This window comes from Centruroides vittatus, unplaced genomic scaffold, assembly GCF_030686945.1.
Source record: "Centruroides vittatus isolate TY-2023 unplaced genomic scaffold, ASM3068694v2 contig_926, whole genome shotgun sequence".
NCBI lineage: Eukaryota > Metazoa > Arthropoda > Arachnida > Scorpiones > Buthidae > Centruroides > Centruroides vittatus.
The window spans coordinates 3,250,262-3,275,466 of record NW_027122612.1 but is presented as its reverse complement, the minus strand read 5'-3'; the positions used below and the strand labels follow the sequence as shown (position 1 = coordinate 3,275,466).

The 25,205-nt window shown below is 30.0% G+C and overlaps 1 protein-coding gene across 1 annotated transcript; it reads left to right on the top strand.

Moving 5' to 3' along the window:
• On the top strand, window positions 1-21,937 carry LOC136984658 (platelet glycoprotein 4-like). The gene is made up of 12 exons (XM_067281733.1): window positions 1-146; window positions 1,094-1,238; window positions 4,005-4,214; window positions 6,620-6,711; window positions 8,444-8,493; window positions 9,428-9,497; window positions 10,684-10,859; window positions 11,747-11,862; window positions 15,180-15,253; window positions 15,327-15,378; window positions 20,956-21,108; window positions 21,779-21,937. Exons 1-12 carry the CDS (start codon window positions 127-129, stop codon window positions 21,857-21,859), a joined length of 1,239 nt encoding a protein of 412 aa, XP_067137834.1. The 5' UTR covers window positions 1-126; the 3' UTR covers window positions 21,860-21,937.
• The last annotated feature ends 3,268 nt before the right edge of the window (window positions 21,938-25,205 follow it).

Genomic DNA, 25,205 nt, shown 5'->3' with positions numbered 1-25,205 from the left:
CAACTAACTGAAGGTTCAAGAATATATAAAATTTGGCTTGATCCACCAGTTCCGTTATATTTGAAAATACATGTTTTTAATATAAGTGTTCCCAATGATGATATTAGAAATGTTGTGTTTTCAGACATGGGACCATACGTGTATAGGTAAGAGTTATATGTAATTGTTTTTAAATCAAATATCTAAAATAACTACTTTGCTTTGTTCGAGTCATTAATTTAATGATACTTAACTGATGTTACCGAGCTTTATTAAAGCAGAATTTTAAGTTTATATAGTATAATTATTTTAAAATATTAATAAAATTATCAGTCTGATTTTGATATTTTCTAAAAGATCCGCATACATTCAGAAAAAACTATTTTTTTTTTTGGAATGGTTTTAAATTTGACAGAGGGAATTGTATGGAAAACAAATGATAATTTCAATTTACGATAATATTTTGTATTATGTTTTATTTAAAAAATGAAAATTACCTTTTAAGTTAGAAGTTTGATCTAAGTTCTTTTTTTGTTTTAAATTTTCAACTCAATCTCGGGAAACAGTTCACTTTTATCCCGGAATCCTGGGACAAGCAAAAGACTGGGAAATGAGAAACCCTAGTGACTATCATGACCACAGGCAATGAACTATGGGTGATATGAGTCATCACCCTCTCTAAAATAGATCTGAATAACCACTTGTTACCATTCAATGACTTGATTCAGCTGTACAGTTTTTATGATGAAGATAATAAACTTAGTTGTTGTTGTTTTGTCTAACCTTGTCTCTTGAACTATTATGTGCAGTGACAGAAGTAAGAAAGCCTTCGTGGAACAACCACAAGTTAATTAATAGTTATCTTGTATTTTCTTTTAATATTCTTTTTCTTATTTGTTTCTAATCATGAACATACAACTTGAAAATGCTAGAAATTTTTAAAAAGTTTTTTTTTCTCAAAGAAAAGCAGTTTGAATTGAATTATTTCTTTAGTTAAATAAATGAATTTTCATTTATTATATTAAGCTGATATAAAGTAAATAATGTCTTTGTAAATATAGAGTTTCTGTATGTCTTGATATTTAACAGTCATACTATTTACAAAAATTAATAGGATTCGGTTAGTAAAAAATATAACAAATTGGGGAAAAGATAACGAAACATTAACGTATGACGAAACAGTTTCGTATCATTTTGAAGAAAAATTATCTAAAGGAAAAGAAACAGATGAGGTATATCTACTAAATTTGCCTGCAGTGGTAAGTAATATTATTTATTTAAATAGTTATTTCTAATTTATCTTAACATTATTATTTATTTATTAACTGGAATAAGTAAATAAAGGAAATCTGTATAAGTTTTAAAGGTTAAAAATTTTCTATAAGTAAGTTAAAGAAATTCTGAATAAAAATTTATTTATTTTATTTACGAAAAATTTTTATTTTTCTTCCCATTTTCTATTGATGACAGCTTTGACATCCTATGTTGATGCAAATGATTTTCAAATGCAAGAAGTTCGATAACTACTTATTTTTGAAATTTGATTTTCATTTTCGGCATCATTGAAAATCCAACTTCACAGATGTATGAAGATGTGAAAGGGAGCATACTTTCAAAAATTCAGTAGAAAGAGTTGGATAAGTTTCGACAGTCAAAACTGCATTCATTTTTTTTATGGTTGAGATTCAGTTTTAATGAAGTGACTAGTGTTACCACCCGTCCAGTTTTCATCCGGACAGTCCGGGAATTGACTCGCTGTCCGGGTGAACTATTAATTTTGTCCGGAAATTTCGTACAAATTGTGAAATTACGATGAAACAAAGTTCTTGCAAATATTGTTATAAATTTACACCATTTGAAGAACAAAAGACCTCACATTCACTGAAACTCATCTGCCATTCCACCATGGTACTCTGTTTATGCTGACATGTGAAGCGCAAAAGCGCAACCCTCCTGTCGATTTTTTTTGTTTTTATATTTTTATTTTTATTTTATTTTGCTTGTATGTCAGTTGCGTAGCTATGGTTCTCCAGGCCAGGTGCGGAACTAGATTTGTGGGTCCCAAAAAAATTTTTTAGGTCTTTTTTCTTGTGATTTTGGGGCCCCCATGGGCCTATCGCTTTCTAGGGGCCCGGTGTGGACCGCACCTACTGCACCCCCTAGTTACGCCACTGTTGTATGTTACTCCTACACATGTCCCTAGTCCCTAACTGTAACTGATTTAGAACCAGCCTGCATGTTATCCTTCACATTGCAAAATGACATTGTGCATGCGTCAAGAACTTCTGTTTGGACAAATTTGACCTGCTGTCTGGGTCAGTGATTTTGTAAAGGTGGCAACACTAGAAGTGACTTTGGACATTTTAACGAGTTCTCTGTTGGCTTTTGTCTTTGTTGTATTCTAGTTGTCATATTGCTCCAAAATCGTTTCTCAATCAGTTTTTTTGCTGACAGTTTTTCGTCTCCTCAAGGACGCAACAATCAAAAGTTTCTTTTGGTGCAAAATCAGCTGATTGTATAATCTCGGCAATCTTCGTACAAATGTACGAAGATTGCCGAGATTATACAATCAGCTGGTTTCACCAGTGTCTGATTTTGAGTTATGAGCACTGCAGACTGCACTCTTTACTAAAATAATATTTTCACCCTAATGTAATTATTTCTTTATTTTTGTAATAAGAAAGTACACAATTTTAGTGGAATTAATTCTGGTAAACTGCTGCAAAACAACTTCTCTACTTCTTCATCAACATAATATTTTTCTTTAACAAACCAAAAGAAAAAGAAAAAAGATTAAACAAAAAATATGCCTAGAATTGATGTGTTCTAGGCTACAGCCTAGTTAGCCTGTTCGGTAATCAGGCACTGGGTTTCACCTCAGTTTTGATTATGGAGATTTCAAATGTTTCAAAACAGTCAAACTTGCATTTTTCAATAATCTTTTAGAAGTATTTTTGATGAAATATTGTATTTTTTTGTAAAGTGTAAATATGTCAGCTCCCTTTATTCTTTGTAAGAACAGTGGCGTAGCGAGGGGGGTGCAAGGGGTTCTATCATGCACCGGGCACCACTCGCAGAGGGGTGCCCAAATGGTCTCCAAGACAAACTATATGTGTTTCTGGAGGGGAAGTGGGGTGCCAATAAAGTGTCGTGCCCTGGGTGCCAGTTATGTTTGCTATGCCACTGTGTAAGAAACAAATTCAGTTCATTTAATTTTGAAAATATATGAGCTTAGAAGAAACTTGATGTTGCCCAACAGTTCTGCATAACAACTTTTCTTGTGTTCATAAACATTAAGACTTCATCATAAAATTTCACAAGTCTTGTCAGCACTTTCCTCCTGAAAAACAGTGCTTTGATGTTTAGAAATGATTTATGGAGATGATTATTATCTTGCACAGTTCTTCACAGTTGCAGACTGTTCAAATAAGCATGATTGCCATAGCCTCAGCTTGGTTGAGTTTATTATTTTCATTTTCTGGCAGTTATATATAGCCTATATAACAGAGGGAAAGTATGGCAATCAGTCAAAAAATGAGCCCATGATTTTTACATTTTTTTACTTGGGATGTTGAATCATCAAGAAATACATAAAACTGTGGGGATAATTTCTGTATGTATGGATGTGTGTGTATGGGGCCAATTTTTTTCACCCTCTTTGAAGCTTAATAGCGAGGGTTGAGGCCGAAGTTTTAAACGCGAAAACATGTACGTCGGACGTTCGGCGCCACTTTCCTGTAAGCCTAGAAGTTTGACAATGGCATTTGGAAAGTCAGTGGGATCATGCTTGACTTTCCAAACACTATTATCAAACTTCTAGGCTTACAGGAAAGCAATGCCGAACATCCGACGTACACATTTTTGCATTTAAAACTTTGGCCTCAACCTCGCTAATAACTCCTGTTATTTATATATGCAATTTCCATGAGTTCTATTGTATATGAAATCTTTGATAATTTTAGAGAATTAATTACATTTTAATAGAATGCTAAAATATAATTTTTTACATGATTTATTTAACATAGGGAATAGCAGGAATTATCGATAAGGAATATTCGGATATAGCTTCATTTATTGAAAGTTTACTCAAATCAAGTAAAGTCAAAATTTTTAAGAAGCTTCAAGTAAAACAGTTACTCTTTGGTTATAAAATAGACTTTTTGGAAGAACTAGCTGAATTTGATGATGCTGTCTATAAGTATTTACCAGATGCTACATTTGGTCTGTTTTATAAGGTAAGAATTTTGATCTTTTACTCATTAATCAAAAAATCTCACACAATTTTTATGAAGATTAAATCCTTAGTTATATATATATTCAAGAGTAATGAATCAGAGGATGCTTCCATACGTAACTGGTACAGTATTTATATGGCAGGCACATCGGACACTGTCAGGGAAATACATAAGTTATAGTGTAAATCATTGTAACATGTAATCATCAAGGTATACCATACAGTTAGGTTTTATTAATTAAATATTGGTCTATAAGAATATGCACTGTTGTGTCAATGAAAATCAAATGTAAATGTGGCAACAGTAACTATTCAGTGACAACTCTGGTAATTGTTGTTAAAAATATAAAGCCAAAAGAAAAAAATTGTTTCTGATACTATAAAAGTCTTTTTAAAAATAATGAGTGTTTTTAGGTACTTTGTGGAATATAGTGCTGATTTTTCTCCATTTATAACAGCATATTCTTATACGGCAGAAATACAGTAAGAATCTTAACAGAAAAATTAACACGGCTGGAGCCCTGGTATTAAGAAGAGTGATGCTTTTTTCAGCAGAAAATGTGTGTGCGCAGTACAGTAGACCCCCCCCATAACATGGTAGATATGTTCCGTGTTATACGAATTCGTGTTGTACGAGTCACTTAAATACACGAGCCAATCACAGCCCGGCACTTGTGCAGTTTAGGGGCTACGGCTATTTGAAAGGTTTTCTTCCATAAAATTAATTGATTCTAGACTAATTTGACTCAACATTTCCAAATCACATATAATTTTTTGGGAATAATCCATATAAACTATGCTATAAACAAAAAATTGTAGGATTACTTACCGAGTGTGCACCGTTCGACGATGCCATTGCTTAAGCTTGTTTTTGTTGCGGAGCAGCTCATCAAACAGCGGGTGCGTGTTTCCTGATAAGTTATTTTTCTGCAAAAAATTTGCTGAACTTTGGAGACATCATTAATAAAAATATAATTTTTATGGCCATTGAGTAATAAACGTTTTTTAGTAGGTCCACTGCTCGTTTAAACTCAACGGTTTATGCAATGTCCGCTATTGGTCCAGATTCGACCAGTCCCGTTGCGACATGAGTCGGCGATGACGTTTTACCGTGTTATACGAGTCTCTTTTAGTGTGTTATAAGAACACGATCGCAATTTTTTTGCCGTGTTATACGAACCTGTGTTATAGGGGGGTCTACTGTATTAGAAGTTAGAACAGTAGTAAACAAACTGTCTTTTGGCTGTTATACTACATACAGTTAACTTTAGTTGATAATATAAAATTTAGTTTATTCTGTAATTTTTATATGCTACTTGCTTTGAAATATGTTTTTCAAAGCATATATAAATAGCATATAAACTGTTTGAAATAAATCATTCTTTGAGAAAAGAATGATTTAGTTCAAACAGTTATATTACAATCAGTGGTGATATTTGAAATATTTAACAAAGGGTTTGCTAGCAGAAAATTTTTCTTTAACAATCACCAACAAACAAAATGGAAGTTTTGGCTAGAAATAAATACAATACCTTTTCTTGCGATATATCTAATAATCAGTGGCAAATTTGAAACGTAAGGGGCCCTGGGCGAAGACCAGGTAACAATAGTATATTAATACTGTCGATTTTTTTTTTTTCTTTTTTTTTTCTTTAGGCAGAGAAATTTTTCACCCCAAATGGCACTGCTGATAATAGACAGATGTCATCATCTCTCGAAATACAATATCCTTTTTACTTCGCTGTCCATAGCCCGACACGTGTTCCACAGCCATCTTGTATTATCTCATGCGCATGAGATTGTGGGATCTCTCTTATGACTGGATCTAGTTTCAAGAACTCTCTTGAATCAATCGCGATTAAACCTCATTTCGGTCGAGATTGAAACGGTTGGGAGAGATTGCACCAAGGCATAGTCCCCGACCTTGCTCACAATCTAGATTGAAATGCTCGGTGCGAACGGGGTATAAGGCTCTAGTTTAGTAGTGTTACAAAGTATAATACATATATTTTAATATATTTTTTAAAAGAAACAAAACCACTGAGAAATGTTACGTGTGTTTAACAAGGTTCGGGAAACTGAAAATTTTACCAACGGGTTTGGCCGAACCTGTGCGAACCCGCTGAATATCACCACTGATTACAATTATAAAATTGATAAACAAATTATTTATATTAATGAAATAAAAATAAATTTATAAGATTTTCTACAGATTTATAGATATATTTTTTTGAAATATTAGTTTCATTATTATGAAAATGTAAATTTTATCATTTAATATTCTTTATTTTTTATTGGAGTTAATTATTAAAACAATAAAAAATCAAAAAAGATATTGATAATATAAGCCTTTATTTTTAATTTTTTTTTATTAAGATAAATCTTATTTAATGTAATGATTTTCAGAAAAATAATAGTGTTGTTAAAAACATTGTAATGAATACAGGAATCAAAGATAAAAAAGCATTTGGTTTGATTCAGTCAATAAACAATAAAACGTAAGTTTTATAATTTATTTAATTAATATAAAGTGTAGTTATCAGGTTAATAATTTATGTAGAAAAAGTAAATAAACTTCTTAAATTTTTATATTTTATTAAAGACTACATTAAATTTATCTGTATGTACTTATTACATTTTTAAAATTGTATGAAAACATATCAAATAATTATTTATTAAAATTATAATTTCATCTAAATAATAAATTCTAAGTTTAATGCTATTAAAAATTTATAAAATTTTTTTTGAAAATTCAAGTTTTTTAAATAATTGGAGTGAAATTCATTATACAGAATGTCTATAATTAAAGTGTACCACTTTAGACCACTCTGGAGTACCAAATCTCAATAAAATTTTGTAGGGACATATATCTTGAAACAAGAAAACTATGGTTAGAGTTTCAAAAATGCCTGCAATTTTTACCTCTAGAAGTCTATAACAGCACCGCTATTGCAGTAGCATTAAAGTGTTTAGCATGTTTCTGCCACTCTCAGTCACAGTTTTTGCAGTTGAGTTATCACATTAATGACAGCTGAACTGAACTAATGAGACTCATTTCCCTTTCAATTTGCTTATTTGGTTCTCATAAATCTGCAAGTTACGCGTACATAAACCCTAATTTTTGAATAGCCCCATTATCAGAAGTCACAAAGTTTGAGGTCAGGTGAATGCACAGACTGTTACATGGAAAAACTGACTGATTATCCTTTCATTGCCAAACATGTTAGACAGTACATCTCTCTCAATGGCTGTGGTGCGGGATCTTGCACCTTCTTGCATAAATATGTTACTCAAACATCCTCTCTTCTGTAGTTTAGGGTGACAAAAGTTCACAGAATGTCTTTATAGCACTGCCGTTTTGATGCTGTTGTAACTTGATCTGGGCATCAAGTCAAAGGTGGAAATTCCAACATACTTTCATTTGTCTGAGAGAGTTCTTGTGTGGTTGTCACTTGTGTTGTATCCGAGAGTGAATAAAGTTACCTATTTTAAGGACTATAAGACACACTTTTTTCTTCGAAAAATTGCCTCCAAAATTCAGGTGTGTCTTATAGTCCGTAAAATACAGTAATTGTTAATTAACCACGTGTTTTTATGTAAAACAGTGTCGAAAACAAAATCGATATAAAAGATGCTGTGACAGTGGTGCTGTTATAGACCCTAGTGGTGAAAATTGTAATTATTTTTAAAACTCCATAGTTTCCCATGTCAATATAGAGATAAATATGTCTACAAAATTTAATTGATCTATCTATCTATCGATCTCTTGCTTAATAGTAACTTTCCACGAAACAATTAGGTCATAAAAACAGAAGTCTACTATATTGAAATACCATAGTATAAATAAAAACTGATTGTAACTTCATTATCAATAGTTAAAATATTAAATTCTGTAATTCAAATGTTTAGTAATTCAATAATGACTTCTTCTAATAACACTGTAGTGCGTAACACAGAGACACAGTCTAAGAACCTTTCACAGTGTTGTATACGATAGAGAACCAACGAACGTTTTCAGCCTCCACTGAGGCCTGAAGCCTCAGTGGAGGCTGAAAACGTTCGTTGGTTCTCTATCGTATACAACACTGTGAAAGGTTTTTAGACTGTGTCTTTGTGTTTAGTAATTCACTGAATATTTGAGTTACTCAATTTAATATACATTAAAATAATTTGTTATGACTTTAATATTATGTAAAATTTATGAAAAAATTTAAATTGTATAATTAATAGAAAATTGGATATCTGGCCACATGAATATTGCAACATGATAAATGGATCAGGTAAGGTCATTTCAGACTGTTTTTTCAATTTATTTTTAATAAAAAATATTGGTTTAATTATAATAAAAGACAATCAACAACATTAAATATAATGAATAGGGACGAGACAAAGTTATACAGTTTTATTAAACTAATAAACTTAATCTTATTCTGTATAATGATGATTATTAATAAAAATTTCAAAATATATTTTGTTTTTATAATTAATTAATATGTAATAATGGCTTATGAAAATATTTCAACAATATACATTTGTAATTTGTTAGTCTAGAAAGAGAAATTATTTAAAGCATTTAATTTTGTTTTATATACATTCAATTTTTGAATACACAGTATAATATACAAAGAATCCAGTAAATGAAGTCGTAATAGAGAAATCAAAATAGATTTTGTAAACCATTAACTTAGTAGTTAACTAAATAAATCTTAAAATGTAAAAAAATTCTAAGGTTTGATCCCAGATTCTCAGAGCTGTAAGCTGATGCCTTAAGGGTGCGACTATGCAGACGTGAGCGAGCGAATTTTCCGAGCGAGCGAGAATATGTGGCGAGAAGAGGCAAGACGCGATAAATATCAAAACCTGTCAGATATGTGCAAGAACCAGAAATTCGCTCTTGCCAGCATTATTTCTCGCTTCTTGCTTGTGCATGGTTTTCCTTTGCAAAAACTAAATTGCTCACAACCTCTCACTTGCTCTAAATTCGCGTCTGCTTAGTCGTACCCTAAACAGTCTTTCCCACCTCTGGCTGGCTATTTTGAGAATTAAAATGTTTTAGACTATTATATACTTCTTGCTGGAATCTTCTAATAAGAATGAGGATAATACAAAATATTTTTATGCTAGACTTTTTATATTAACTGAGTATGTAAGATAGTTTTTGATTTTTATCTGTTACCGTACTGATAGAAATTCAATAATTATAATTTTTTATAGATGGCATTGGTCATCCTCAACCAATAAATGAAGATGTAAAGTTAAAATTCTTTGTTCATCTATTACAAAGGTGAGTTATTATTGAGATATTATTCAGTAAATTATATAACACAATTTCATGTATTTTGTGTTGCAGTTTTATTCAAACATTTGCCAATATTTCCTAATTACAGTATATTTTACGTGTGTGAGGTTTTTTGACCCAGAAAGGGAGAGTTAATTAAACTCACATCAGGAGGTACAAGGGGTTTAGAACTGTATGTGGCATTGGACATACTGACACAGGTGCCTATACAAATTTAAACCTGTTTATATTAAATGTAAATTGGTGGCTTACATAGTCTATCAGAGTAACAATATTTACTGAAGGATTCTTGAGGAGTCATTGGTAGTCCTGGGGCAGAGTCACGGGTGAGTCAGAAGACAAAATAACAATAGTCAGTTAGAGATGGATGATGATGAAAGCAGTGGAATGAAGAGGGTAACAATGGCATTTTGGAGATAATGATTCACAATATAGAGAAAAAGTCATCTCATGAACTTGGGAGAGGAAAATCCACCTTTGTTTTTGAAATCTGAAGTATTTTAAGTATTTCATTCCTAAATTTCTTATTCCAATTGGTTCTGATTCCCTCTCGTCATTTCCCAATTGGTCTTCTCCCTTGTTTCCAGGTGGAAAAGATTGGATCGGGTCACAAGAAACGTCGATCTTCAGTATTCAACTCGACACCATCTCTCAACTAACTGGGAGATGTTAATGGAATTTTGAAACCTGCACTCATATTTTTGATCATTATGGTCTCCATTCTGACAATTTAGAATGTTAACTATTGAACACAACATTTTCCTTTTGCTAAACTTCCTTGTTTCCAGACTCAGTTTAACTTTAATCATTTATATATGAGCATCAGAGTCAAAGTTTAAACTCTCTGGGCTGACATTGATTTACTACTTAACATGTGTCTGAGTCGCACTGGGGACTCACATTGTTTATATTTATATTGCTTCATGCCACATTCATTTAATACAATTGTTTTTTCTATTATAAAATATATTTTCTAGTGTAATTAATGATAAATTTGGACTCAGTCTGGAATCTCACACATGTTAATTGCACTACCTTGCTAAATTTCTGGTTGCACTACAATTAAAGATAAAAAATAAAGAATATTTAAAGAATAGTATTATTTAATATTCTTTCAATATGATGATTACTATCTCTGATGTAATATCATAAATGATTTCTTTATCAATAGATCATTTACTCTAGAATATGTGCGTGATTCGGAGATTGAAGGCATTCCTACAATGGAATTCACTGTTTCTTCAGATACTTTTGATACCCAAAGCAAATCCTCTGAACAAAAATGTTTTTGTGATAGTAAAAAATGGTGTGATTCTAAAGGAGTCTTTTCATATAAATTAATAGATGGTATGTGAATTTTATTATTACTTTTTTCTTGAAATTTTTAACTAATAATGCATATCAATGCTTTAACTAATGTAATCAATGCATATAATGACAAAAATTGATAACTTGATATTTATAGAAATAGATGTATCAGTATTAGTTCTGTGTAAATAGAGAATGTGGAACATAAACTATTATAATTTTGAGAAAACTTGGAAGGGTCATTAAATTCTTTAGGTAGAAGCCAAACTATATTTTAAAATTATCGTAATGAACAGTATAATTTTTGTAGTAGATTACTCATTTATAATGTCAGTATCAAAATATAAAAGATCTGATAATTGTTTTTCTACATAAACAAACATCACGAAACTGGATAAATTTGTAAAGTCAAACAACCACCGGATTATATAAGGCTACTTTTTCATGATTATATTAAATTAATTACTAAATAATTTGTCATTAGAGGGAGGTGTTAGGTATCATCTCTTATTAAAATTAATATTTATTAAATAATTTAGAATATTCTAGTAGAAAAGAACTGGCCCGGAGCGGGACTCGAACCCACAACTCCCGCTTACCGTAACGATGCGTTGCCAGTTACGCTACCTGAACCTCCAGTCTGATTCCTCTTCCAGATACATTTAAATAACCATACTTGGTTATTTAAATATATATTGAAAATATATAGCTGACTGTAGGCTGGATTACAAATGTTTACAGACCATAGGTTCTCCACCTGTTTTATGGCATTGAGATAAGCTATAATATGTTTATTATATATTAATTGCAACTATGGATAATACATGCATGTTTATCTTTAAATTATTTGAATTTCAGGAATCAAATTTGAAAATATTAAATATATGAATTAAATATATAATAATTACATAATTGAATATTTTTAGCTGTATCAGTTCTTGTATCCAGACCTTACTTTGTTGGAGCAGATTCAAAGTTTCGTGTTTTTAAGGAATTTGACCAAGATGAAGATAAATATAAAATACATTTTCAGATACAACCTGTAAGTCATGTTAATTTAGAAATGAATCGTATATGTTTTTTTTTCTAATAATTTTGTTCAATTATTATTGAAATGTTAGATAAATACATTTGGTTCAGTGTTCGTTGTATGAAGAATTCAGTGGAAATTAGTTTAAGTAATGAAAAACTTAATTTAATTATATTGATGTTCAATATTAGTTAAAAATTATATTATTATTAAAAGACTAACCAGGAACCATGAACACAGCAGGCAACTTGAAGTAAAAACAGATGAAATACTATCAAACGATTAACGCATAATTAAAAACGATCTCGATGCCGACCTGTTTTTGTAGGCTTTTGGCATCTACAATACATTAAAAATCCTTCACAATAGCTTGTTTTATACTCGCACTTTTAGCTGAGAGTCCTCTGGCAGATTCGGGCAGCCACAAATTATTTACATAATTATACAATTAGCCCAGGATTATTTTAGATTATTTTCCTGGTTGGAATAAAGGATAAAAATTGATTAAGGACTCAAATTTTGTTTGTATTACCTTGAAGTTCACATTTTTGAATTGAGCATGTACTTTTCACTTAATGATCATTTTAATTCTTTAATATTAAAAATATTTGAGTAGTTTTTGTACAGTAAAAATTGAATTCTTCATAGATTCACTTCTTCTATTTCAATTTTCTACTCTGAGATTGCGCAAATGCACAACCTCAAAGTAATGTCTATATTGTAATAAGAAAGTATTAAAATAGCTTTAATACTTTCTTGTTACACTAATCAATTGAATATCATATTTTAGTGAATTAAAGGCTTTTATTTTATAACTGTGGAATTTGGTATAGTGTTTGTTATTATGAAAGTGAATTACTAAAAGAATTTTATTATAGATTATATAATTAAGAGGCAAAACAGACTGAGGAGAAGTCAAAAATTGAAACAGAAAAACAATAAAGCTTTCTAATATAATAATATGTGAATGAAATTATTATGCTAAGTTAATACAAGTAAATAAAGTCAAATCAGTTTATTGAGATATTAAAATTGTTTTTCAACTAGTATCAGTTTTTTATTATAAAAATAAAACATTTGATATGAAGTTTTCTTTATGTACATTCTAATAGAATGATTAAAAATAAGTTGCAATATAATTTATAAAGAAATAACAATAACAAATCCACATCAGAATCAATATTTTATACTAGTACTGTATCGTACGGTGCAATATATCATTTTCAAGTTCTGGGAGTCTATACACTGATAAAAGTTTTTCGATTGGGTTCTGTCATTTTGATATTGTTAGCAGAATGTCCTTCAGTAGTATATTTGTAATACACTATGATCATCCAATAGTACCATATATATATTAAGCTTGCCAACTCTCAAAGAGTTAATTCCAGGTTTTCCATTTTAAGAGTGAAAAGTTTCAGGAGACTTGATGTTTTTATTCTCAACAATATCAAAATAATATTATCTGTTCTTTTGTCTATTTTAATATATTAATATAATCTAAAGTTGATCATCTTGTTAAGTAAATATGAGAAGAATAAGAGTCTGAGAACTTCCAGTAAGTCTGAGAGAGTTGACAATCTTAATACATATATATATATATATATATAAGTTTAATGTGATAATTCCATTTTCATTTTTCTGATTGCACATTATCTATAACAAATATACTTTTTACGATGAAAATTTTAACCTATTCATGGATATTGCACTGTAGCAGTATATTGTTTCATATTTATGGGATAGTTTCTTATAAATTTCAAAATTTTTTATTCTTTCTGTTAGATATAAATACTGTTTGTTGATACAATTGATACCTGCTGATAGAAGTGTGATCAACCAAGTTTGATTGATTATTATCTTGTTTGTTCAATGTTAACAAGCCCTGACATTTGAAATCACTTTGTGGACATACGAGTATATATTCTGGACTTAGGTCATCGGTGCCTGTTTGTGTGCACTTTGAGGCTCCAATACTCAAAGAAAATTTTGTGATGCAGTGCAGTTTTCTTTGTGGATGCTGGATGAATTATTATTTATCATTATGATGAATCCAGATGTAGCAGAACAATCTGTATTGTGCTGGCCATGTAAAAAAAAAGTAAAAAACATATTGCGTGCAATGTTAACTGTTAGTGCTACACTCAGTGTGTTTTTACTTTCTTTTTATATGATATTTGGTGTGAGGTTCAAGCTGTATTGTGCTGGCCATGCTTAGTGTGCATATGATTTTTTTGCTAAATTTCCAAATAACATGACAAGTCCATAGGAACAGGTCTTGCTAGTCTGATCATGGCCATTTTGCTTCACTTTTTGCTTCAAACATTACAAATACAATTTTAATTCCAAATCATTTGCTAGCATGCAGTAGATTTAAACTAATAGACTTTTTCATAGGGAAAAGGGTTATCCCTATAGTACTATATTTTTCTCCCCCAGCCTCAGCAACATATATCTATACCCAGGACATGTATATTGCTACACACACACACACACACACACACTCTTTATAAAGAAACTAGGAGACCCTAGTCATAATTATGGCCATACTGTCTCTTTTTTGGGTCTGACTGCTTCCTATAGTCCTGCATGATGTTCCATGCAATACATTTATTTATTTTTTCACAATTTGTGTAGTCTGCATGAGATTAGCCATTTTGATAGTAGCTTCCAAAGATTTGAAAGATAAGAATTGAAGGATGAACTCTGTTCTTGTATTATTATTGTTTATTTTCCGAACGTACTTCTAAAACTAATGTTAGATAGCATTAGGATTTTTTAAACGTATAGTGTGTAAAGTGTTAATTGTAAATATCTTACTCAATAGTAAAATTAAAGTTTATTCTCAATATGCAGTTGACTACCAAAATGTGAGTCAAGCATATAACCTGAGCATTCACAAGAATTATGAAAATTCAGTGCTACCAGTTTAGATACTATAATTAATTTGTAAAAAGGTCTGCAAATCCCTTTTTATTAACTAGCAATGAAAAGTAAACAAAATGTCAAACGAATTTTCAGCACAAATTTATCAGAAAACAAATGTTTTTGACTGTATGTTGGTTAGTTTTCGAATTGGTTTCAGTCATTTGTTTTTATTAATTGTATCCAGTTTTGAACAGTTGATTACTATCAACGAAAATGAATATTTTCATTAGTAAATATGCACTCGCATAACTTCATTCTTCTTATTAGAAATTTATGCAGAATTATTTTCTTCGACGTGTACAATCATTGTCTTCAAATTTTCTTGATTAAACAAGAAATAATTATATTTGTTCTATATTTAATTTAGTAAACCATTTAATTTTTTTATATGATTTCTTTTTTAGTTAATTGGTTTTACTCTTGGAATGGCTTTTACTCTACAGTTGAATATAGTTGTCAAACAATCAGATAATCTCTGGTAAGTCTAGAAATTGAATTTTTTTTCAAATAAAAGTTTTACAATCTCAAAATAACTTTTAATTTTATTTAAGGTATCTTAGAAAAATGAATGAAACAGTTTTTCCAGTTGCATGGTTTACACAGGTTTGTTTCAAAACATTAAAATGTTTTATAAGGAAATAATAAATAAAAAATCCAATTTATAGTAAAATCAAATGAAACTTAGAAAAAGTAACATGAAAAACTTAATGGATTTACTTTTAGCTAATAAAATTTAATTATATTATTAAATAATAAATGAATTTAATAATTACAGTAAAACCTGTCAATTTGGACACCCCTATATCTTGAACACTTTCATATGGAACCTGACAAATCCCTTTACTTTTACATGTATACTTTGTATTGTGGACATCTTTCTACCTAGAATTTTGGATATCTTTTGTGATTTAAGTCGATATCTTCAGAAATTTGTGTCTCTAATTTTTAACTGTTGAATTATCCTACACAGATGTCCTGTTTTAAGATCTTAGCTAATAAGGAAATATGACAAACTTTATGAATGTCTGCAGAATAATTTCTAGGGGGAGAAGCTTGGAGACAATAATTGTCATTAAATTTTTATTTAAGTATTTAATTTTTTTTGGTTCTATTTCACAAGTACATTGTAGAATGCAGTACTGCATCAGAGTGTCTCATGATCAAGGGTGTAAGGTTACATATCTCAATCATTTTTATGATTGTAATTTGTAGAATTTTTTATTTGATCTTGGGAAAGGGTAAGTACCCCTTTGCCGTCCTGTAGATGCCCATGATAAACGCCCTTTTTATGACATTTGGGAAGATTTTCATATTCCCAATCACAATAATATCAGACATCATTTCTTCCTAGAGATCTTCCTAGATTATATACCATATTGGCTACTAGAGCATCTAATTTTTGCATCCAAAAAATTATGCTGGCTACAAATTTGGCTAAGCTTTTAGCTTTGGAGAAAAAATTGATGGCTTTTGTTCATTGCTAATTGGTATTCTTGGTTATGAATCTGGTCTTCACTTTAATGTATTTCTGAATCTACATCAGCCATTGCACATATAAAAAATATTTTTTATTTTTGTCTCAGCTCTATGGGCTTTTACAGGGCCTTTTTTCAAGCCTATGATGGGTTTAATCAGGCTCACAATGATGTGGCTGGATGGTAAAGGACAGGATCTGACATAGTCAGAATGGAGCACTTCTGAAAAAAGTGCTCCATTCTGAGCACTTCTTGGATTTGTCAACCCATTTGGGATCAGTTTTGGGTTCTCCATAGTAGTAGGCTGATAGTTTATCTGCCTTAGCTATCCAAAAACAAACTTCACCCGTGACTACCGGTACATATAAAGTCTAATCCAGCAACTTCAACCTTTAAATTTCCGGTACAAACGACGAAAATTAACAGAAAAAACTAAAGTTTTCGAATCTCCATCGAGATCTTCTTCAGGTTCGTTAATGGAATGTCATGAGAATAGAACTCTTTTGAAGTTCAAGAAATCGAACATCTCCAGCGTGCGATGACGATGCAAAATATAAGATTGATTTAATAGACCTGAGTCTACTATCGTAACGTCGCAAAATATCAATTCAGGAAATAAAAACATGTCTACCATCGTGGATTGACCTCCAAGATGTATCGCCACGCGTATGATAAAACGTTGCTGTCTTTGTAATTAATACATAATTAATACATGCTATCCAACCATCATGCGAGCATTGCCCACCAGTGGTTGTTTGGATAAAATCACCAAACTTTGGACCAACTTTTTATGGGTTCACTTCCTATCAACAGACTGGAGTGTGGAGTTTTCCAGGTTTTCTTCTCATGCCTAACATCTAATTACAGCAAATTTCCTATAGATTTTTCCAGGAAACATTTCCCTTGGCAGATTCTTTCCATGTGTTGCATTGCCATGTCTCATTAAATCAGTTATGTAACTATTAGTCTTTTTCAAAGTACATTATAATGATTTAAATGTGTGTTAAAGTAAAGCTAAAGCAAGATTAAATGATTGTGATTGTGACTGTGTTCATGTTTAAAATGTTAATACTGTACAGTATCTGAAGAAAAATTAAGTTAGTGAAGATCTCGTGATGATCTCGTGATGATCTCGTGATGATATCTCCCAAACTCCGTTTCGTTGAGTTGGGATCCGTATGTGTCATGATCCGATAGTTAATTCCGGTTCGATGAAAGTACACCTCCACACTCAAATTGTACACTATTTACAGTAGGTAGAATATACAAGTTTGAAAACATAATATTTACTAGATAACAACAGGTGGTGTCTTATGTGTCAGCTTAACCTTCGGGAACTACAGTATTATACTCTGGGGAAACTTCAGTTGGTTTGTGGAGTTGGCTCAACTATATGGCCCGTCCAGTCTCTGCACATACCCGTCCCTGAGATCGTTATCAGAGGAGAACACTCTCTCTACATTCAGTGGGCTACCCAAGTGCCTGAGACTACCGTATTATCAATCTCTTGCCCTTCTCCCCTTTCCTGTTGCCCATCTTACTATTTAAAGAGTTTTTGGACGACAACTTCCGACCAATCAGGATTCTCCCTTTCATCAGAAGCTTTCCAAAACGTCGGCTCTTCTCCTGACAAAACAGCTCACCGCAACGTCCATCACTTGTTTACATTTTTTTCTAGTAAGCTAACATGTGACAAACACATTGCCGCCCACCCATAAGTCCCAAAAACAGAGACGCTATTCCCTTTGTCTCCCCGACTGTTTACAAACACCATGCCAGGTGGGACCAATTAACAAGGTCATGTCACTTTTACCCCTACTCTGTTAAAAGCGATCCTTTTCAAAGTTGATAATGTTATAATTTAACAGAGACATATTTTGCTTAATACATCTTAGAAGAGGTACCATGTGCCAGCAAACTTAGATTAATTTTCTTGCTTTCAGGACAAAAACTACTTACTTTGTATCTTGGACACCTGTCTAAATTGGACACATTCTTATGTAACCAAGGCTGTCCAACATAAGAGGTTTTACTGTTTATTGATACAAAGAAATATAATAAAATGTTAATGAATTTCATAGTGTCATAAGAATTTTTAGGTTGAATATAATTACAATAAACAATAGACTATCAGTTATCTAAACTAACCGGATACAAGAAGGTTCAGTTAATCAAATTGTTCATAAAATCAATGTTAAAATTCTACTAAAAGTATACTCACAGCTGTATTACTTTATACAAAGTTATATTTTTAAGGATTTAGTTTTTTTAAATACAAAATATTATCAGATAATTGGTTTAGGAAATAGTGCGTAAATGATAACCTACAAATTTTCAAATAACGATGATTTATTTTGAATTTACTTAATTATTATACATAGCTTCAATAATAAATTTATCTATTTATATACAAAATAACAAAGAAACAGAAGTTATTACATGGTAGAAACAAATATAATTATTATATAGGTTCGTCTTACTTAAATAAGCAGTTTATTTGTAATGAATTCAGTATGGTGGCTGTTTTTTCATTTTCAAGATGCAACTTTTATACTATTAGTTTTCTTGAAAATGATATAGTCAAATACATCATAAAAAATAAAGTATAAAAAATGCATTTATAAATTTACACTCAAAAATAACATGGAAAAAACTTTCCTGAAGTGTAAATTCATGTGGGTATGCCAACTTACAGGAAGAATCAGTTAATTCAGTGTCAGGAATGGTCTAGGTCTTTTGCATGTGGGTGGTGGTGTTGGAGGCAGAGATGACACATGTTCTTAGACAGAAACCATTTATTATAAACAGAAAATGTTTTACATGCCTTCCACTAATTCTTATACAGTTAATCCGACATGATTTTCCTCCTGGAATAAGCGGGTCAAGAATTTAGGTATATCCGGTCTTCTATTGGCGTGTTTCTTCCGAATAGTCACAGCCCGGGGCAGGCGAGAAGAGTCATTTGCTGGGCTGGTAAAAGTGCTGCGATAGATTCGACTCTGGACTTAACACTAATGGACAGACCAAGTGAGGACGGTTCTTCCCAGAGACGTAGAATGAGAATGTAGAGATCACAAAAAGGGAGAGACTGCCTCTTTTTAGCATGTTGACACACGGTATGTATATTGTCTCCAGTGGCGTAGCGAACATAACTGGTGCCCGGGGCACGACACTTTATTGGCGCCCCTCTTCCCCCTCCAGAAACACATATAGTTTGTTTTGAAACCATTTGGGTGCCTCTCTGCGAGTGGTGTCTGTGGCATGATACACCCTCTTCCCTCCCCTTCGCTATGCCACTGATTGTCTCTGAGTGTGGTGACACTGTGTGTGTTGTGTCCTTCAAGACCAGGATTATATTAGTCTCCATCATTTGATCGGCCATTCCAATTGGTCAACCTCCTTCATCCATTTAGAATTTATTTTGTATACTAGTACTTTTTTGTATACTAGTACTCCTTCATCCATATTTTCCAAGTGGCTGGTCCCTCATTACCAAGCATAATGGGATCCTGACTCAGAGCATGGGAGAGATCAAACTCAAAGCTGAATTTGATCTCTCAACCGGAGATGGTCAATCATAGGACTACATTCCTTCTAAAATTTACGACTCTGCATTGCATTTAAACTTAAACAACATTGTGTCTGACTACAAACATTTCTTTTTCCCTGCTGTTTAAAACAAATAATTTTTCTCTAAATCAATTAAATTTTCGCGAATTTTGTGATGGTTTGGACTTGTTCAGGACCTCACATTCATACAAGGAAGTATCTTATTCCTGGCTCGCATTAGGAATTTTTCAAAAATAGGAAAACTTCTCAAGAAGAAAAAAATAAATTATGATTATAATACAAGATCAATTGCTAAAATGTAAAATTATAAAAAGTATATTTTAAAGAGTACAATATTTGCTGATGTAGATGATGATATATAATTATGAAATAATATAGCATATTGTAAAATTAGTGGTAAACACATACTGTATATCACTTAGGAGAGGCAGTAAATAAAGGCAGTTTTTGCCTATTTACTGTACATGATGATAATGATAACTATAGCCAAACTATGATTACATTGAGTGAAGTATAATGTTAAACAAATGATATGATTACAATAAATGGATTCTATTGTTTTTAAATATTTTCTTCCTAATTGTATTTAATATTAAAATTTTAACAAATTGGATAATTGACGGGGTATGTGGACAAGTGGTACAAGTAACAAAAAGTTTTACTTTATTAAAAGTATGAAAAAGTATTAATTTAAATTAAAAAAAAGATAATAAATGTCATTAATATTTAAGTAAATGTGTCTATTTATTTATTTTATTTAATAAAATATGATTTTTTAACCAATGTTAAATTTTATCACTAATATATTTGGGTTATACGTTTTGTTACCTGTACCACTTTTCTACCGAACCCCTCAATTGTGTTTATGAACAATTACCGGTACATTTTTGTATAACTGATATATATGCTATTAGTTCAGTATCCATGGTATAGATGTATAACAACAACAAAAATATTACAGAAATTTTTAAAAAAAAGTACTTGTCTTTATTTCTTAGGTTTCTTCAAACCAACACATTTGTTTTAATATTGCGCCAATACATTTTATATTTAAATTATAAATAAAATGTATAATAATATTATATCTAATATTTGCATAATTTTATTTCCTATGTTGCTCTGCTCTTAATATTAGTCAGCTGATTTACCAGAAGATTTTGCAAAAGAAGTTTATGACATGATTATGACACCACAAATATATGGAAAATATGCAGTAATGCTTGTCATAGGACTTGGAATTATGGGAATATCTTCAGCAATACTTAATAATATATATCCAATTATAAAGGTAAAGTAATTTTTGTAATGTAATTTAGTTTATACTTGATATAAACTAAATTACATTACATCTTAAATGAAAAAACTAGCAATGTAAAACTTAAAGTAGAACATAATTACAAGTTAAGGAAACTACTGTATATACTTCTGTATATGCAGGTACTGTACCTGTACCTCCTTGAAATAATAGACTTTATTAAGCTTGATATCTGACAAACAAATATATCTTAAATGGGATCTTAAAACCTATAATCTTGCAAGAAAGGAAGCTTTAATTAATAAACTATTTCACTAGATTTATTAATATTGTGGCACAAACTGATTTGGAAAGTTTTGTATTGATATATAGCCTACAATTTTAGGTTCAAAGCGATAAAATAAAAATTTTAAATTAAATAAAAGTAATACGAAGTTGACCCGATTGTGATATATTTTGTTTGTATTTATAATTGTATTTACTAAATCGAGGAATTGCACCTAACTTAAATACGTGTTTTTTAACATCGGTTAAGTGCGATTTCTCTTCCATATAACATTCCCGACGTGAAGTGAAAATTGTTTTTGTCAAATCAAGAAATATTGGAGAAAAATAATTGGATAATAATTAGAGAAAAAATAAATTTGTAAATTAAAATACAGTAATGTGAATTAACATGATAAATAATAATTTTTATTTTCAGAAAAAGAAGCCGTCGACACCCAGCGGGAAAATTTTACCAATAAATAAAAATACTTCCAAGACACAAGTTGAAAAATTTTGAAAATTTCAATAATTTTATACAAATTACTTATAATTTTATAGTGAATCAATTCTTTCAAAACTAATTCTATAATTTATTTCCTTAGCAAAAATTTTTTTTTTTTTTTTTTTCACACTATATTAAATAATTTTATTCCTTTTTACATTTGATTTCAATACAACATTGTTACAGAATAATAAGTAAAGACAATAGTGAATTATTTAGTTTTATTTAAATTTATTCTGCAGCAAGAATGAGTCTATTTGATGAAATAAACAGTTTAAAGACTCATAAACTATTAAATTATATAATATTTTAGAAATCTCTCTCAACTATTTAAACTACCAAATCTCACTATATTTTATAAATTTGTTAAAATTAAAAATACTCGGGTAATTAAATATATATTTTTCTATTTGTTAAAAGATGAAGAAATATAAATGTAATCATAAAATATATATATCAATGATATAATGTATAGAAAATAGATAAATTAATTGTTACGCAGTTGTTATGTATATAAACTAATTGTATTAATACGCTGTTATATATGATATATTAATTGTTATATAATTGTTAAATATATAAAAATGTTGAAAATAGATAAATATTTGTTAATAATAATGCATTATTTAAGTACAGTTTTATTGCATTTTTCTTAGTTTTAATTTGGTTATCATCAGTAAATAATAACGAAAATTCTAAAAAAAAATGTGAAAACAGGTGAAATACTATCAAAGAAATGTTTGTAAAATATATTTTCCCTAGTATCAGTGAAATTATTTGTTAACGATAAATGATATTAAACAATTTAGTTGACGCCAGTTAACAGGAAATTATTTTAAATGACAATAAATGGCAAATCATTTGCAATCATTTATTTTAAGAACCGTTAAATGATGTAAATATGAATTATATTCTCGACGGTCTTAAAGCTCTTCAATTTTTAAATTACAAATAGGTACAGTTGCCAGATACTTGGGGATAAAATCTGAGACAAAATGAATTCTTTTGGAAAGATACCAGCTTGGAAGCTTCAATTCCAAGACATTTATATGTATTTTTACTCTGTTAGTGACAGAAATACATTAAAAATGTGGAAATATAAAAAGGTGCTTCACTGTAGGAACAAGTTCTCCTGTGACTAGGAAAAAATCTGGGACATCCTTATGAATAGGTAATGCCAATAGCATCAAGTAATAACAGTATACATCATTTCATAGTTGATAACCAATGTAATTATCTAACAATTGATCATTTAAACTGTCAAAAAAATCACTTAAGAAATAGCATCTTTTGTAAATGATGAAATTATATATTTCCTAGGATTTCTTTTTAATTAAATACCTTTATTTGTTATGATACAATTGCTTTTCAATTAATTGTATTTTTCAAAAAATAAATAAATAAATAAAAGAAATTTGTAACGATAACAGTACTTATTAATTGTTCACATGTAATTTTTGGAATTAGTTAATTTTGTCTGTTCTGTCTACTCTCAATTGATTTTTTCCTCTAAAATAAAACTTTTTATCAAAGCTAAATTAATAAATGTTTGAATTATATTAAATTTTAAATACAATTATATAAAAGATTAGTATTTTATTGAATTATATTGAGGGTATTATCAAAAATCAATGTTGCATCTGTAAGAATATTCATCTTTTATCAGAATTTTAAAAGTAAAATAATTAATTTTATCTCAACTCTTTCATCTTGTATGATCTAATTAGCAGATATTTTTTGAAAATTATATATAGCTTGATATATTTAATTATTAAAAAAAATATATATATATATAAATTTTAATATCTTTAACTTTATATAAATATTTATTATTGAATTATTGTGTTTAAAACATTAAATCAAATCTACATCTTATTTAAAAAATTTATTTAATAAATTGTTAAAATCATTTTTAAACAAGATTTATTGTACATTAATATATTATGTAAAAATTAATATCAGTAAATAGTTATGTAAATATATTATTTGTTTTGTACAATTACATATAAAAATAAACAAATAAAATTGATTATTTTATTTTATTGTAATATTGTAGAAACTGTAAATTTAAATAAAATATTAATTCTTAGAATTTTAGTCTTTTATTTTATTTAAGTTAAATAAAACTTTCATTCTGTCAATGATTTTCCTTAAGTGTTATCATATATCCATATATTAATAATTAGACATTGAAAAGACATTTATTAACACTTATAATTTTGTATTTTTATTTTATAAAATTAATCTCTACCCTTAAAATTAAGCTAAATGCCATTTTATAATAATTAATAATATAAAAATTATTTTTTAAAAAACAAAATCTTATAACAAATGGCACCATACAGAATTACATTTTTATAAATGTTTTTAATACCGAGCCTAAATGAAACCATTCTTACAATAAATATTTAAAGTTTTAGGGGGGGAAAAATGGCGACTTTGCATAAAAATAATGTTAGATACACCAAACTAAAATATAAAAAGGCAGATCATTTTAAAAATTTATTAAATAAATATAAAGGTCCGTGTTTGTTTTCTAGATTTTTCATTCTCTGTGAAATTTTGAAGAAAAGAATATAGAAGAAAAGAAAAGTAATGAAAAGAAATAGAAGAAACAAAACTTTATTAAGCCTAATGTCAGTCTTATGAAAATTTTTACAGCAATATCATGGCATAGGAAATGTTTTATATTAAATAGTTGCCATAGGTGGTAATTTTACCAATAGTTGCCATAGGTACAGTACCTTTAGTAGGCCTACACCTTACGTGTACGCTTTTAGTACACGTAAGGTGTAGGCCTACTAAAGGTACCTGTATTACACTTAGCACAACGCCTGTAATATGTAGTACACGCGTTGTGTTCTTTTGGCCTGTACAGTGCTTTTCTATGGCTTCAAAACCATCAATGATTTGGTGCAATCATTGACGATGGATCGATGGTTGCGTCTGGCCATAGTTTAGCACATTTTTTTTAAAAGTCTTCCCGCTCTGAAGGCACTAACAGGTCCTTTGTTTTTAATCTTGTCAATCACTAGTTCATCCAGGCCTACAATGGGTCGGCCGGATGGTGAGGGAGGGGAGCCGACATAAAGTTCTAGGGATGGAGAAATAAAGGGGATAGTGTATATCTCCAGTTGTATCGTACTTAATGAAGGTTTTACAATTTTTATAAAACTCATTCGTACCTTCAAAATTAAACTCTGCCATTTTATAGTATTTAAAAAATATAAAAAGTTTTTAAAAATAAATTATGATAACAGATGGCACCACCAAAATTTTAAACGTTTCCGGGAAAGTTGAGCAACTCGTTGCTGGTTTATATTTTTAGTGTCACAAGCACTCCAAAAATGCTTGTTTTCAG